At 50.2% G+C, this 17,002-nt stretch overlaps 1 protein-coding gene across 2 annotated transcripts in view; it reads right to left on the bottom strand.

Moving 5' to 3' along the window:
- The window catches only part of TRIP4 (thyroid hormone receptor interactor 4), a 33,949-nt gene that overhangs the window by 5,381 nt on the left and 11,566 nt on the right, over positions 1-17,002 (bottom strand). For both annotated transcript variants that reach the window (XM_042804392.1, XM_042804391.1), the window contains exon 11: positions 16,275-16,366. In XM_042804392.1, the coding sequence (XP_042660326.1) occupies positions 16,275-16,366 (92 nt within the window). The remainder of the gene's footprint in view (positions 1-16,274; positions 16,367-17,002) is intronic.

Below are 17,002 nucleotides of genomic sequence, written 5' to 3'. Positions count from 1 at the left end.
AAGAGATGGGTTATATCTAGGCTGTAGCAGCTCAGACTGAGCCAGTTCAAGAACTTTTAATGAAAAAAAAAAAAGAAAACACAACAGGTTTGGCTCTTAATCAGCGAGCCCCTTGCTAAGCCTCTTTGCATCACATCTCTGCCAGAGCTCACCCCCTTTCTGGATCTGCTCACCCAGCTGCTTCCCCGTGTGCTCCCTAACCCTTTTCAGCCCCCTTTATCACCGACCTGTGTTTCGGCGCCTAAAAGGTGTGGTTCCATACTTGCCTTTAGCTGATCTCAAGTGTGGGGTGTCAACAGAGAGGTGGTCGGGGGTCCTGCCCTCCCAAGCTTGCCTGCTCACTGCTTGCTCTGCACTGGGACAAGCATGGGACTGATTTTCAGCCCTGATGCATTCCTGGGTTCAGCGGACCGGGGATGCAGGTACCCCCGCTAAGCCCCAGCCAGTCACGGGCAGCACACCAGCACCTCAGCCAAAAGAGCTTGGCAAACCCAGCGAGGTGATGACCACCAGAAGGGTGGCCACTTCTCCTCCTGAAGCAGTTGTCCCAGCTATGGAGACACCCCGCCCCCATCTCTTCCCCACAAAGCTCAGACCAAACACAAGGGCTCTGAGATTTGGAGAGCGTGCGGGACACGCAGCCCTTAAGATTTGTCTGCGCCTAAAGGGTGAGCAATAGAAAAAACACTTGCAACATGCCAAGTTGATGGCTCAGAGAAGCCGGCTGTCTCCTTTCAGGGCTGGCTCCGCACACGAAGTCTACGGAGAGATTTCACAGTGATGAAGACATGGGGGAATTTTATAGGAAGAGTATAAACAGATTGTTTTTCCTCTAATGGTTAATGAGAGAAAGAGGGAAAAAAACACCCACTCAGCAAGGGAAGGGCACCGATGTCCTGTCTGGATGCAGCTCAGCCTCACCAGTGTTCGGAAATTAAATGCAAAGCAGTAATAAAAAAATGTATAGACCAACCATCACTTCAGATTCTCCTCCGTTGGCTGCAGACCTCAGGCTGACAGGCGCAGAGGCGAGGGCATGCCACGAAGGTGCTCCAGCCCAGGAAACTCTATTCAAACAGACTGCGGAAGCAGTTTTCCTTCCATGGGAAAACTGCCCCCAACCCCTTCATTTTTTTTTTTTTTTTTTTTTGCTCCCCTGCCTTCCTCGAGCAGATCCGTCAAGGCTGCTGTAGGGGACAGGATGCCAGACCAGATGGAGCAGCGTGTCCTGGCAAATCCCCCATTTGTTACTAACAAATGACTCCTAGGCTGAGTGTTTGAAAAGCTCTCACCGACCTGCCAAGATGAGTTGGGATTTGCCCTGGAACAACAGCTGGGCACGGAGAGGGAAGCAGGGAGCAACCCGCTCTCCCTGTGCTGTGACAGGGTTTGGCAGCGTCGCCAGCGGTTAGGGGAGATTTACAGAAGCCCAATACCAGGATTGGATCAACTGGGGAAAGTGTTTCCAGCCCCTCTCATTTTACAGCAGCGCGTAAGAGCTGTTCACCAAGCAAGAGAGATGTATGTGCACTTAGCTGCTCTGTGCAACACCCGCGCGGGGGGAGGAAGAGCCACACTGATCCGCATCGCACGCGGATGCCCCGCTGTACCGATCCGGGGTTGGACAGGTTTCTTCCTCTTTTATTTTTTGGCTGAGCCACGTTACTTGACTTGCTTCCACTGCTCCATGCCGATGCCAAGGATTTTCATTTCCCATCTGCAGGGAAGGAGGATCTTGGAAGGTTAGAAAGAGCCAGTGTGAATATCCCCGGCCAACGCCTGGTGAGTGCGAAATGCTGGCGCCGCTTTATTGCTCTCGGCATCACGCGGGTGACCAGTGGCCCCTCCGCAGCCAGAGGACCTGACGTACCCTGCAGCTCCCACACTAGCACGGCCTCCCAAGGTCACTCCACAAAGCGGTGGTCGCAGAGGTGCTCCATCCCTGCTCTACTACACGTGGTTCAACCACCGGCTTCTTCGGCCGGGTTGTGTGTCCAGAACCAGCGTGCCTGGAGCACAGCTGCTTCCCAAAGCTCCTCAGCCACCATCTCCTAGGTGGACCTGGACATCACCGTGTCCCCCCCTCGCCACGCAATACCACACAGGGTACTGTAACAGGCACCCTGGCATCAGCACTGAAAGCAACAGCCAGGTTGGTTTCTCCACCGACAGCTTTCATCCGAAACCAGGATCAAACCTTCAGCTCCAAAAGCTTCCAGCTCAATCCGATCCCGAGGCTGAGGCGGATGCCACAGCTGCGACTTGGGTTTACGCTTCTACGCCGCAGCCTTTCATTTTTACTCCCAGGGTATGTTTCTGTACGTATGCCAAATCCGTTCGTGTCCTGCATTTTAAAAGCCTTGATCCTTCCTCTGGCATCTCACTCCCAGGAGGCAGGGAAGGAGCCCCTCTTCAAGCCGCTACATTTAAGGCTTCCTTTTGTACCTACCCCGGAAACCTCTTATCCCATCCTGGTGAACAACAAAAGCAGAATATTCCTGTCCGCCAGAGCTGAGAAAAAGCCGTAACCCTTTCCTCTGCCTAGAGACAAGATGCTCCCAGGTGGAGAAGACGAAGCTGAGCTCCCTTAGGGCACTGAGCCAACCTAATGCCCAGGCTCGCCCTTTTTCTGGTCCCTTCCACAAGTCAATTCAACTCATTCATCCTGCAGAAATTTAGGGAGCTTTTGGGTAAAGTCTGTTTTCTACCGAATTAATGAGCTGAACTGCTCAAAGGAGGGTGCTGTGAAGCAGGTGAATGGCAGGAGTGCATTGCCTGGGGCTGGTAAGAACCAAGCCTCCTCCTAGAGAGCAGTGAGAGGTTAGCTGTGCCCGCTGCATCTCTTGAAACCACTGCCTGCCAACTCAACAGAGAAACAGCCACATATGCTTCTGCTAGGACAAAGAGCACAGCCTCTCCTCAGTGCACCTGGAACTAGCCGCCAATATTTAATGGGTTCAGAAACCCCTTCTGTAGACCTCATTCCCTAGACATCACTGGAGCTGTTACTATTTCCTATCCAAAAATCTCTCCCTTTTGCTATTTAGTCCCCAAAGCAGCACCTGCTCTGGACGTCACGCGCGCTCACCATGAGCAAGGTCACCTGTAGATACCCCCCGACTGTACCTACACGATCTCAGCCGGTCATCAGCAAGGCCAAGACAGACAGCACGGCTGAACAGCAGCGCTCCTCCGCCTCTTCCTGCAGCTTAGCTCAGCCCTAGGACGTCGGTACCCGCCTGCCCCATGCCGAAGATGCCTCTCCTATTGGCAACTACTCGGCTGACTTACGCTCTCAGCAGAGACGCTGCCACTCAAACACCAAACACTTGCCTCCCTGACATTTTCCAGAGCCATCCAAGTGTCTAACAAGTAAAAAAAATGTTTCTGCTGTAAGAGGTCAGTCGAGTCACTCCACAATCTGCAATGCAGTAAGTTTAGGAGATGGAGAACAAATTTACTCCCGACTACTACACCCCACAGACAGCAGTCACTGCCCACCAGTGCTTCTTAAGACTTGTAGTAAAAGCACAAAAGTCACATCTAGGGTGCCAGAGAGAGAAGACAGAGCATATTTCCAGTGAAGAGGATCTGCAACAGCAGTTTTTTAAATAAAGGGTCAACTTAGAGGGAAACCACACTCCCTCTCTCTACCAGAGACCAAGAATCAAACCCAGCCAGGAGGCTGATGGGGGACACTCCTTCTCCATTTCAACAGCACCCATCGTTATAATCTTGAGTATGTAAAGAAGACAGGTGTCAGCCCTCCAGGCTGTGACACCACCTCTACTGGGAAGCAACTCAGCATTTAGGAGAAGGTGGCTAAAAAGACCCTCTAAAACCAAGACAGTCCAGAGGCTGGGTTGTCCCTCAAGAAAGAGAAAACCCACCCTCCTCCAATCCTGCAGATGAGCAGGAAAGCTGAAAAGAGAGGGGTTATGCAATGTAACTATGGTGTAAAAAAAAAAAAAAAAAAAAAAAAAAAAAAAAGATTCAGCCTCCTTTCAGACCTTCTGCCACCCCGTAGCGGGCGTGCAACGAGGCAGTTGGGAGGACGGTGGGCTCCGTGGGCTGTGAACAGCCGGCACGGCTTACCAACTGCTGCTCCAGCCCACTGCTTTGCACAGTCGAAAACCCCACGTACACTCTTCTCCATACACCGGTGTCCACACAACCACCACCCTCCTTGCTCATCCCAGCTCTGTGACCACACCGGTCAGGCTTCAATTTGCTGCTAACAGGTTTGTAAGATCCTACCTGTGAAGACATTAGCAGGGGGGAAAAAAAAAAAATAAAAAAATAAATAAATTTTTTACATGTAGATCTCAAGGCAGCTTAACACATGCAGAAATGGCTTGAGGTTAAATGTAGTGTCTGAGTACAAGCTGTAAAAGGGAGCCAAGCGCTGGGCTCCTCAAAACTGGCCACCAGATTCACCCTCTCGCTGGAGCCAGCACTTGAACATATATTAAGTGGCTATCACATGTCCCCAACAGCTACCCTAATCATGCTGCAAGCAGGGATAATTGCTCATGAATGTTCCCTACACTTTGTTTTCACCATCCCTCGTCTCCCATCACCAGCTCGTCACCACCAGAAATAGCAGCAGGGCTGCCAGCCTCCCTACTCTGCAGCCCACAGCAAAAGAGCAAAGGAGAGGACAAGCCAGCTTGGAGCCAGCAGAGACACAAACCCACCTTCTCTGACATTTGAGAAAAAAAAAAAAAAACTGCTGATTTTTTTTTTTCCCATACCAATCTGTTAAAGTAAGTATTTTTTTCCCTGATTTGCAGAAAGCCTGCAACGGGATGCAGGGGCCGTGTGCAGGCTTGCCCAGCGTCACTGGTAACAATGCAGGGTTTGGGACCCTTAGCTTGTCCCGATTCCACCTCTGCAGTGAAAAAAAAAAAAGAAAAAAAAAAAAAAACATGGAGAAGGGCTGTCCTGAGCCCCTCGATTTCTTCGCCCCTCCCCGATGAGCTGCGTTTGCTTGAACCCGAGCGGCAGGGGAATCAAAAGAGCCAACGGAAAATGTGCTGGGGGAGCCAAACCATCACTAACGAGATGAGCTCTGCTCCGGTGCATCCAAGGAAGGAACAAAGGCACCGCGTGCAACGGAGCAGCGGCTCCGCGCAGCACAAAGCCAAAACGCTCCCCAGCAGCTCCGTTAGCGACCTTTCAAGAGCATCTTTTGCTCTCATTAAGGTCTCCAGACACAAAAGGCGACAAGTAAACGCTGCGCAAGGAGACCGGGTGGGAACAGCCCCGGCGTTTCCCACATGCTGGCCTACAGAGCTCTGCACTGCAGCCTGAGCTCTCCTCCGCTCTTCTTGCCCACCGGGCGCGCGGCCCCGGCGCGCATCCCGGATAGCTGGAGCGTGGCAGAGAACTGCACGCTGGAACCTGTAGTTTTTCGGCGGGTCGCTGCCACCCTCTCCATCTTACAGCTGCTGGGGGGGAGGGGGGTGGCCTTGGGGCACTGGCACCGAACAGCGAGGAGGTGGTTGAGATGTTCTGCAAGGTTAATAATGGAAAGGGTTGAATCATTTTCCTGGCATCCCTCCTTGGTGAACAACAGGGGAAATACAGCTTGCTTTGCCAGGCAGCGCCGGGCCAGGCCACCAGCTCCAGCCTTCCTTTCCCCGCTGCTCTCCAAGAGCTTCGAAATAAAAGAGGCAGCACTGGAAAGCAACGCTGTCTGGAAAGAATAAAAGCAAGCGGAGCCCATGTGTTGGCAAGAGACCTCACCGTAAAATGCATTCAAAGGGAAAAAAAATAATCTTGGCGGAGACGGCGTCCCCTCCAAAAGAGCAGGGCTGCTGTAACCAGCAGTGGCAATAAATCAGCTTTTCCTCGGCAGGCAAAAAACACGCACCGGGCTCTTCCCCTGGCATTACGAGAAGCCCCTGGGGCACGTGAGAGGAAGAGGAGTGGGATGCGAGGCATCCCCCGGGAGCCGGGCGCAACTTCCTTCACCCTGTTTTCTTGGTGATTTGTGGGAAAGGCGGATCCGCTCTTCCTTCATGCCTCATAAGCTTCATAGCTGTCAGACTAACATAACAGGTAATTAACTACTAAACAGCCATTTTCTCCTCCTCTCCGGAGGGAAATTGCTCACCATCCAGCTAGAAAATGTTTCTTCAGTGGTTTGCAAAAGGGAAAAGAAAGTTGTGAGTTTCTGGCGAGCGACAGGGGGGCCGCAGCCAAAGAGGGGCATTCACAGCAATGCCTGCAACGCAGACACATGGATGCAGGAGAAACGGAGCCATCAAAAGTGGGAGAGATTATGCTTATCCGGTTGCGGGTGCTGCAAGCTCCCCAGTTCCAGTTTGGGCAACACCAGCAGTAACCCTGGCTCCTGCCCACAGCCACCCCACGGACCCGCCTGGGTACAGCTGCAGCCAAAACTGATTCAGCGCCTGAAGCTCAGTTATCAGCTCTGTGGTCCGTCTGCAGGCAGGAGTTATTTAATATCAAGATGGGAAAAAAAAAAAAAAAAAAAAGAGTCCCATCCTTCTCACAGTCTGCAGGACCAGCCTTCAGGAACCCGAGCCACGTCCGTCCTTGTCGCTTCTCCAAGGAGAGTAGTGTTGAAGCATCGTTTCCCCGTCTGTTGCTCTAACAGCGGCAGTCTCCACTGCCTCTTTACAAGGACATTCGCTTTTTGGGGATTATCTAGCCAATTTTCCCAACCCAGCCTTCACCCCAAAGTGCTCCAGGGCACATTCACCCAAAGGTGACACCTGACTGGCAAGAGGAGCCAATCGCCTGAGCTAGGAGATACAGGTTTGCCGCTGCTCTGTGTCACCATCTCCTGACTCAGACCTCCAGTTTTGGAAAGAGCTTGCAGAGCACCAAGTGCTTCACTTGGGGGTTTGACCTCCCTCATGACATGGTCTTGCATCACACTGTCAACTGAGAGCACGTTTTCAAGCATCATCTTTTAAGGCCCCATTCCCTCTGCCCAAGCACAGGCGAACGAGCCTTTGGCCCAAGGGAAACGTAACGTTTTCCTAAACAGAAACCCCAAAGCAGATCCAACTTTCTAGAAATGCCAGATTTTCTAGCCTGAGGCAGAAACATCCAGTACTGCAACCTTGTGAACATGCACCCAAGGAGCTCTGCACGCTGCCCTTGGCCACAGAAGACCAGAGCAGCCACTCCACAGAGGCTGGGTTAGAAAAGGGATACACATCAACGTTCGATCCGAACCAACAGAACAGGCAAAAAGGAAAAAAGCAGGATTGCAAAGGAACACAAACAAAAGCCAGCAGCCAAACTTTTGTTTGAAAGCCTGTCAGGTCTAGACTGCAACGTGTGAGGAAGGAACAGCTCAAAACCACAGCTGCTAATGGTTATGGATTTGGCAATCAAAATGTCTTTGTTAAAAAAAAAAAAAAAAAAAAAGTTAACTGCCTTACTATTGAGGTTACAAACCGCAGCCTTGATGCATTGTTGCAGTCAACATCCTCCCTGCTGCTTTTGAGAGCTTACATCTGCTGCTGGCAGATCATGTGCTGGCATAGGCTCCCTTCGCAAGGATGCGCAAGGAATTCTGCTAGCCTGCCTTCCTTTCCCCTTCTTCCCACAGCGATGCCTGTCAGTCCTTGCCTGCTCTGTCCCTCGCACGCTTAGCCGGTACACAACCAGATCTAGACGCAGCAGGCTGGGATTGCTGCAGGATCCTTCCTCCAGCCGGTCGGATCCACCCGGTGGGTGTTCTCCGCCTCCCAGCCTTGAGCCCGGTTCTCCTGTTCCTACACCACAAGCTGTACTTTGATTCAAAGGGCAGGGGAAGCAATTAAAACGTAGTAAGTAATAACAGGACTTTGAAATGTAGATTTCAGATTCAAGCTTGGGCCGGTGCACTCAGATTTTAAACCACTGAGCGGTCTGCCAGGACTCCAGTCCGAAGGGAGACCTGGAGGACGCAGCGGTGCCGGCAAACACCGAGCACAGCGCACACCCCCCCCTGCTCTCCCCGAACCGGCGCCACAGGACCTACAGCCACCAACACCCTTCTGCGGCTCAAATCGAGCCTGAGAAAACACACGCCCATGGTAAACCCTACAAGCGCTGGAGATGTTTATGGAGTGCCTGACGACCGTCGGGGGAAACTGGGTGGACTTGGAAAAATATTCGGTAGTGTACTAGGCTCAGCTGAAAGAGCCATTTTCATCCTCCTGTGCCAAGGGACAGCGGAGGCAGGGCTAACCTCAGCTGCAAGGCAGCCCCACCGCCCGCGCTGTCGGACGAGGCCTGGCAAGGAGGAGGAAAGAGACGATGGGGAGGAGGAGACGAGGGGAGACCAGGGCACCTGCTTCTGGCTCAAGCAGCTCACAGTGCCCACACCCTGCTAGACACAGTCCGGCAGCTTCAATCAGCCCCGGAAAGTCCTTTCACAAATCAGATTTGCAAAGCAAAGGGGCAACACGGCAGAGCCGAGCACAGCAGGTGACAGGTTTCCTTCACAGTTCAGCTGATTTCTAACTTTGGTGAGCACAGCCCTGCGCAGCTAAGGCGGCTGCACCCCCGCCCTGGTTTACTTCGGTAGCCGCCACTCCCCGCGCTGACCCTTGCTGCTACTCCCCAAGGAGGCGTGATGCCGGCGGCTGCTTCCAGCTCTTGATTCAATCCCACCAAGGGGATGGGATTTCTCACGGCCCAACGCGCGGCAGAACCAGCGCACGCATCTGAGCAACCGGTCTGGGCAGGGTTATGAAATCCACGACACGCCGATGAAAGCTTGAGCAAGCGTAGTCCTTGGGCACTTGTACATTTACCATGGTGGTTATATTCTGCAGCTGCCAGCTCCCCTGTCATTTGGGGTCACCACCTCAAGGGTGGTGGTGGCTCAACCTGGTGAAGCTACAACTGGACAGTGAGGGTGTGGGGCACCTGAGCAGCAGCCAAGCTCAGGGTCAGTTTTATCTAACACTTGCTTTCAGGATTAAATAAAACCCAACCACCAGGAAGGCCGCGAGTATCAGTGACCACATCTGAAAGAAGACAAAAAAAAAAAAAATCCCAGATCACTGACTAGTTTGCTGCAATGGTAGCAGAGGCTAAGTCCACAGTCATCATTAATTAAGTCATACGCTTCAGCCTTGGCTTCGTTTTTTCCCTAGAGTCTAGGAAACCAGAGGAGAGGGCAAGCTAGCCTCTATCATTCGATTTCTTTGGCATGTTAATGCATTCCTAAATTAATCATCATCAAGTGACAATCTCTCCTTCATCTTAACAGACTGAGCAGTGGCCTCAGTAAACCTGCTGGCTTATGCAAGGCAGCTGGAGCCTCAGAAGAATCTCTGATGAAAACCAAAGCACTTCGCGTAAGGAAAAACTCCCCCATCTCTTACCATCTATAATCCAAACCAGCTGCATGCCTGCTCCCCTCTGCCTCCTAGAACCACGAGCCAGGGGGGCTTTATGCGGTGAGAAACCAAATAAAGAGAGGCATCACCCAGAGGTCCCTGCAAGCCAGACTAACGCCTAACACCACTTGATCCGGCATCAGGCTACACCACACAAAAGACAAATTCAGCTTAGGAGAATGCAGGGACCTGTAAAGTTCAAAGGCCTTTCATCGGTCACAATCATTAACAGCCACCTAGATTGCTGCAGAAGGGAGTATATCTGATCTAGCTTTCAAAACCCTGCTAAAAATCATTCATCAGCAGAGGTGCAATAACTAAGCCTCAGGAACGAGAAGGCAAATATCCTGTTGGCGGGGGGTGAGTGAAGGTGCCAGGACAGCCACAGCACCGCACAAACAAGCGTTTGTCTCGTTCAGAGCCTACAGTAGGAAACCTTTACTTTAGGGAGAAGGTCCTTGTAAAAAGTCTCTGCTTATTTATACTGTTCTTCAAAGTGCATGTCAACGTGTATGTTTGTGTTTCTCCCTCTCATTAACTTCTTTCTTAGGAAAATATTACCAGCGGGCTATTGTTCCTTTACTTGGGGGTAATCTAAACAGGCATCTTCTGGAGTCTAAATACAGAAAATTTCTACCCTTCTTCTTCACTACCACGTGAGAATTTAAAGCAAGTCCTGTATGCTTGGCACCTGAGTCTCATTTTTTTTTGCTGTTATTTTCACAGGGGAGGGAAGAGTAGGACAAGAGATTAAACACAAATTTCCTGAGAGGGAAAGATGGAACCTACTTAAATGATAGTTGCAATCTCAAGGCACAAAAATAGCTTAGACGTGTTCCCTGGTGCAGATTTAGGACATTAAGTGATCACCTAGAAATGAAAAATAAACACTTTACTCCCGTCAAACATAATTACCCAATATTTCAGCCCGAGATAATAGCTGCATCTAGATATCGGCACGTGTGCGCGCTTGCATTCAAACTAAGTCCAAACACACCTATCAACTACTAAAACAGCAGCAGCGGAAATGTTCTTTTTCCAGTTAAAGTAATAGTCTCTCGGATCAAAGTCATTAGCAAAATGAACATGGACTTCAGAGCACATTAAAATGGCATAAATGTAAATAGTTCCCTGCTTGGTTTAGACTCGTGCCAAGCCCTGCCTGCACCATCCCATGTTTCCCCAGCGAGCACTGCTGAAGTCACCGACACCTCATGCAGGAAAAGAGAGGCAGCTCCTTGCTCTGTTCAAGGTGTCGGTGACGTCAGCCCCGGAGCAAGGAAAAGCTGTCGTCAACGCTCAGATCTCCACGGGGGGAAAAAAAGTTTCCAGGTCACCTTTAGGGCCGAAAGGCCTAACAAAGGGATCATTCTGGTCTCAACCCAGGCTTTTTGGGTGGCTGCCACGAAGAGAAGGAAATGAGCCCAGAACGCGCTCTGAGGAGGTGCAAGATGTGCAAAGCTCAAGTGGAAATACTGAGCTTTAAGAGCCACACGGAGGGATCTCCTGGCACCAGCCAACCACCCGCTCTCAACAGCGGGGCCGGATCCCGAAAGCAGCTTTTGCTCCAGTCCCCTGCAAACAAAGCAGGTGACACTCGATACCTGTGGTGGGCTCTCCCACCTGACAATAACGTCTGCGCCTAGAGCAGCTTCAATCCAAAGATCACAGCTTTGAGCAGTAAAATTACACGTAAATAACCTCTGATGGGGAAGCACTGCTTTATTTTCCACGTGGGAAAGAGACCCAGAGGAATGGATTTAACTAGTTCACGCAGTAAGTAGCACAACTGGGATTAGGGCAATGTCATCTGACGTGATGCTGATTTTAATCACAAGGACATCTCTGCTCTGCTCTTCCTCTGCTCCCTGCCAGCTATTGCATACAAGATCCTGTTCTGTCATCACTTCTCACATGGCCCTGAAGATCTGCAAACCACTTCAACAACGTCAGTCAGTCTTCGAATACTGTACGTAGGGCAGAGCTGCAAGGCTGACCCCTCTGAAGGGGTTACGCAAGGCCAGACTAACGCATCCCATAATAATGCGGATAAGTAATCAGTCCCCAATAATAACGTGGGCAGGGACTTGGTCTGAGTCTGCTGGTGCAGCATCCAGCGAAACGGGGCATCGTTGCTCAATTTTGTTTTTTTGAGCACATGTTAAAATAAAAAAAAAAAATAAATTAAATGAGGATAACGATAGAAAAATACCAGCAGGGTGCCACTAACATCTTCATTAGCAACCTGCGAGAGGATGCAAACAGCAAGGAAATTAAATCTGCAGACAGTACTAAATAGGAAGTGGGTGACAGCATCAAAAGGACTGAGAAATAATAGAAAATTCACAGGAGGGACAGACCAGGAGGAGTCTTCCCTGCCTATGGGAACGAACGGTCACGAGTGTCAAAACAAAACTTCCATGGCTGCTGCAAAAGGCAGGACCACCATCAAAAGACAATAAGCAAGACAGGGAAGGATTTCACCTTTGGGTGGTGGGTATAGTCTGTATAAGTGGCTTGCCCTGCACTTGTGAAATGATTTCTTCCGGAAAATGCAGAAGCTTCAGACAGGAGTTGGTGAAGGGGAGAGGTGTGAGTCAAAGCACAGTGACTGAAAAGAGCTCCGCCGTGGCTTAATCTCCGAGAGGTCTCTGCTGCTGCATCACATTACCTTGCTTGCTAACGTATCGCAGACCTTTAGAAAATATTCAATGTTTTTTGCATGCCCTAAGTGGGGAAAACACATCATCTTCCTTTCCCTCTCCCCCTGAAGCTAGGAGGAGTCTTTGTACACTGAGAAATGGCTGGATTAGACTGCTGACAAGTGGCTTTGGTGCTGGTTGTTGATGAACCTGGGCTGAATCATCAGCATGAGCAACAGGGATTTCCTACTCCCAGCAAGATTCAACTCAGATTTCTGAGCTGGAGCTGCACGCTTTTTCATCTTGGTAGCATTCGCAATTAATTTAATCTCAGTTTCCTTCAGATGCACTTGCAGCTCATGATAGTCCACAAAACCATACATTTCCTCATAAACCAGCTTCAGAAAGGTGCTCAGATCTCTGGATACAATCTTACAAGCTAGGGAAATAAATGCTACATAAAGCGACCCTGGGGGAAAAATGGACAAAACTACTGTAAAAAGGCAACAAATTCAGAATTACAAATAGTTCACAGTATGGGAGCAGCAAAAAGCCAGTGAAATAGAAACAAGGAAGTGTCATGGCATTGAGAGGTAAATCTCTCGCCCGTAATCTGACAACAGTGCTCCTGGAACACACTACTCTTCCTCCTGTGCCTCTGCAGCCAAGTGGTGCCAGCAAACTGGGAGGAATTTATAGACAACATAGCTGATAGTGAGGCTCCTCTATGGGAAGATTAAAAGCTAGTTACCTACAGCACAATTTCCAGATTGTAAGAAGCTGTCATAGCCATTTTACCAACGGCTGAAGAACGTATCCACAAAGAAAAGGGAGGAATTGTTAGAGAGAGAAAAATACTTGTGAGAGACCTGGACCTATTTTTCCACCACTGTTACAGACAGCGGAAGAAGGGTGAGAATCTCCATTTAAGACCAAACTGCAAATTAGTGGATGCTACAGAAGAAAAACCCTACACTGGCCCCAGTGTCTCTTCCTCTCCTCTCTCCCAAGGCTTGCTCCCATACAAGGCTAAATGCTTCTGCAGATTTCATTGTATTCCAGTCCCAAAGCTCCCTCTGCTGCTCGTACTCCAACCTCTCCCCCTTTCGCCCGTGACTAGGAGACACAACCTCATCAGAAATACTCTCTTCATCCCTAGTTTCCAGACATCTCTCTCTGCTAAAAGACCTCACAGGGTCTGGGAGAGCCAAAGAGCACTTCAGGAGAAAGAGCCCCCAGCTGCTGATGCCTCTCCAACTCTTCATGGCAGGAAGATGCTCATCAGCCTGGTGTGTGCTCCTCCTCCGTCCCAAGGAATCCATTTATTCCGTCTCACAAGATGGTCTCCGTTCCCTATCCATCTCTGCATGGTCTGGTGATTCCCATCAGACCATACCTGACTTGTACAAGGGGCAGCGGAGTGAACAGGCGTGAAACGGTATCAGGAACAGCTGTGCTGTGCTTGGTGCTAAGCGCAGGCTTTGTAAGCCAGCAAAACACATCCCAAGGAAAGCCGCTGCTCCGGATTTTGGGCATGGAGTCAGTCACAGCATCACAGGCTCAGACCTCGGGATGTCTCTAGTTCAACCTCCCAATCAAAGCAGGGGTCAACACTGAATTCAGGCGAGGTAGCTCGCAGTTTTGTCCTGTCAGGGCTTGAAAAGCTTCACAGATGGAGACTGCACAAGCCCTCTGGGCAGTGCCTGCTCCAGTGCTTGGCTGTCCTCATGGGTAATTTTTTTTCTTAAGCCACATCAAACTCTCCCCTTTCAATTTATGACCCTTGTCTCTCATCCTCCTGCCGTGTACCTCAGCAAAGAGCCTGGCTCTGTCTCTCTAATCTCCTTGCAGGACGTGGAAGGTCTCTCTTCTTCCCCTGCCCCTCTTCACAGGGCACGTGCTCTGCCCCCAACCATCTTGGTGGCCTCCACTGGACTCACTCCAGTTCACCAACATCCTTTTTGTGACCACAGTATTCCAGATGTGGTTTAACCAACGCCGAGCAGAGAGGAATAATCACTTCTACTGGCCATACTGGGCCATCACGCCACCAGCCCGCCTTGCTGCGAGGGCTCCCGTTCAGCTCGCTGGCTGCCAGGATCCCCAGTGCCCCTTCAGCAGAGCCGTTCCCCCGTGCCGACGCAGGGGGTGAGTCCACCCCAGGTGCAGGGTTTGGCATTGGCCATTCAGGAGTATCACACCAGCCCTTTCCTCCCGCCTGTCCAACCTCCTCTGAATGGCAGCCCTGCTGCTGAGCACACCCCCTGCTCCCCTCAAGAGCAGCATTTGAAAACTCACTGTGGGGCACTCCATCTCCTCCTCCAGGTCGTTGCTAAATAGACAGGAGAAGTTTGAGGAAAAAGCCCTGAGGAACACCACCTGTCACCAGCCTCCACGGAGATTATGAGGCAACCACCACTGCACTTTGAAGCCCGATGACCCAGACAGTTGTCAATGCTAGAAGTCCACCTACTCAGACTATAATGAATCACCTTGAATACATGCATGCTTGTAGGAGACCAAGCTAAAAACCTTGCTAAATCCAAAGTAAAAGATATTCACCACTATAGCTGTTGGATCATCAGGTTAGTTTAGCATGATTTTACCCCTAGGTAGGCTATTCCCAGTGTCCTTCTCCTCAACGTGCCCAAAATTGGCTTCCAAAAGGAATCACTCTGTAAATTTCCCAGCAACCAAAGTGAAGCCAACTGGCCAGAAGTAGTGTCCCGGATCATCTCTCCTTCCCTTTTTAAAGATGGACGTAATAGTCACCTTTTTACAGTTATCAGGGTCCTCTCCTGATCTCTATAACCTTTTCAAGGTCATCGTGGCCTAACAAAGACATCTGGCAACACTCAGTACGCATGGACTTGTATGGGTTGAGATTTCTCAAAAGACTCCCGATTCAATCACCTTTCACTACAGGTCATCCCCATCCTCCTTGAACTCTGCCTCTCGGCACGAGATCTCTGGGAGATCTTGCTGGTGAAGCCTAAGGTGACGGTGGCCTCAGTGCCTCAAACTTATCTGTGACCCTGGTCACCAAATCACCTGTCTCGTTCAGAAAGGCCACTTCAACTCCCCTAGGAATTTTGATCCACTGTAGTCTCCAGCTGTCCCTCCTTCCCTACGTCTAAGGGGTCTGGACATCCTCTCTGCAGCCTCTCCATGAAGACCCTGTGGCTCTCCTGTCCATCCTCCCTGGTGGGAGGGTGCTCACCTCCCACAGCTCCTTCTCCTGATGACTCAGTGCCTCAACCAGAGCACAGCTCTCACCAGCGAGGCCAGTGACCTCCAGCTCCAGGAAAAAGCACCAGGCAGATCCAGCAGCTACAGACCTAGATGCCTCTGCTAGGGCCAAGCTCCCCTCCCTCATAGCAGGGTAGGTGATCCTGCTGGCACCACAGGACCAGGGACATCCCACGGCACATCACCACTGTCATGGACAGTTCTCCACATTTCCACGCTGTCTTGAGTTTCCAGGCCCCTTTATGTCCTCTGCCACACAAATCACTGCAATAACTGCAAAGTATCTGCTGGCTGTGCTCAGGGAGTTGTCTGCTGTAATCCAAAAGCAGCCAAACAGGTACTGGACCCTTCCTAATCCAGTGTCCTGCCTGAGATGGGAAGATCAGCATAGTTATATCCAGAGGTAGCAAAAAGTTGCTGCCTGGCTGGGAAAAATTTGGAGTAATTCTTTCTATTATGACCCCATGAAATTTCTTTAAGAGAAACAGTCAGTGCTTTAAAAGCCGCATCCAGGTAAGAGGTAAGCTCTCGAGTTTGCCAAATGAGTATGAAACCCAGAAATGCAACATTAATGCATTGCAGGTTCCTGTCTTCCACAGTCCAGCACAGCCACAGTGTCCTGCTGCACATCTATCGGGAAGCAATGAACTCCTGCAGCGTGGTCTCTCGAGCTAGCGTTGGTTTAATTAAAGAGGCACGAGTCCTTATTGAAAAGGGTTTCAGAGTATGTGAGAAACTAGTTTCAACCAAACTACCTCACTGCCAGAGAGGCTGATGATGGATTTAGTCTGTATTAGTCCACCGCTCTCTTCCACCACTGCCAAAATGCATTTTCTCAGTACACTATCCTTCTAGCTATACAAGACCATGTAGTAGTTGTGTCTTCTCTCAGCAGAGTCTAAAATCTCCATTTGATGTTTTCTCTGGAGCACCTCACGGAGCCCAGTTACACTACTTTAAAAGTTTGCTGGCTAATGCAAGATTGTAAAGGTTTATTTGCTGTACTCACCTGCTCATTAAATTGTTCTTGGGATAAACAGTCGGTCACATCCACACAGCCTAGGAGGCATCCCGAGGGATAATCACTTGGAAATTCCACATCTGCATCAAAAGAAGTATCTCTTCAGGCGGCCCACATCCCCACACACATAGCTGGGGACTTCTATAACCCCAGGTGCCCTTCCCTCTCCTTCATGCACTTCTACTTTTTGAGACACAAAATACAGCAATTTTAACACCCCATCATTCTTTTTCCAGCTCAGAATCTTCATCATGACAGGACTAAGTTTGGGAGATATAATTATATTATACACACCCTTCCCTGCTTAGCTTCTGACGGAGGAACACATAGTGGAGGAAGGGCTCCTTGCCCTGAAGAGGGAGCAGACAATCCTGCTGCATGACATTTAAGCTGGGTGACGTGCAGAAACACCGCAAAAGAGGTGTGCAGTGCTGCCACCAGCATTCTGCTACCCACATGAGAAAGGAACACCTTCCTGAGAACCTGCAGCTTTTCAGTCCCGATTTCCACAAGGTCAGAATACATGAAAAGCCTTTAACGTCACTGTAAACAGACTGAAGCACAAGTCACTTCACATACACACAAGCACACACTCAATAGCTTGTTGCCTGAGCCAAGAATAAAATTAAGTCCTTTGCTGTCAAAAACTATCAGAGAAGTCAGGTGCAATTTGGCAGTGTTTGTGCTTGGAGTACGTGACCAGCTAAAAGGATGGA

This window comes from Tyto alba, unplaced genomic scaffold (assembly GCF_018691265.1).
Source record: "Tyto alba isolate M040663 unplaced genomic scaffold, T.alba_DEE_v4.0 Super-Scaffold_41, whole genome shotgun sequence".
Taxonomy (NCBI): domain Eukaryota; kingdom Metazoa; phylum Chordata; class Aves; order Strigiformes; family Tytonidae; genus Tyto; species Tyto alba.
Note: the sequence above shows the minus strand (reverse complement) of the source record. Positions and strands in the feature narration are given on the sequence as shown.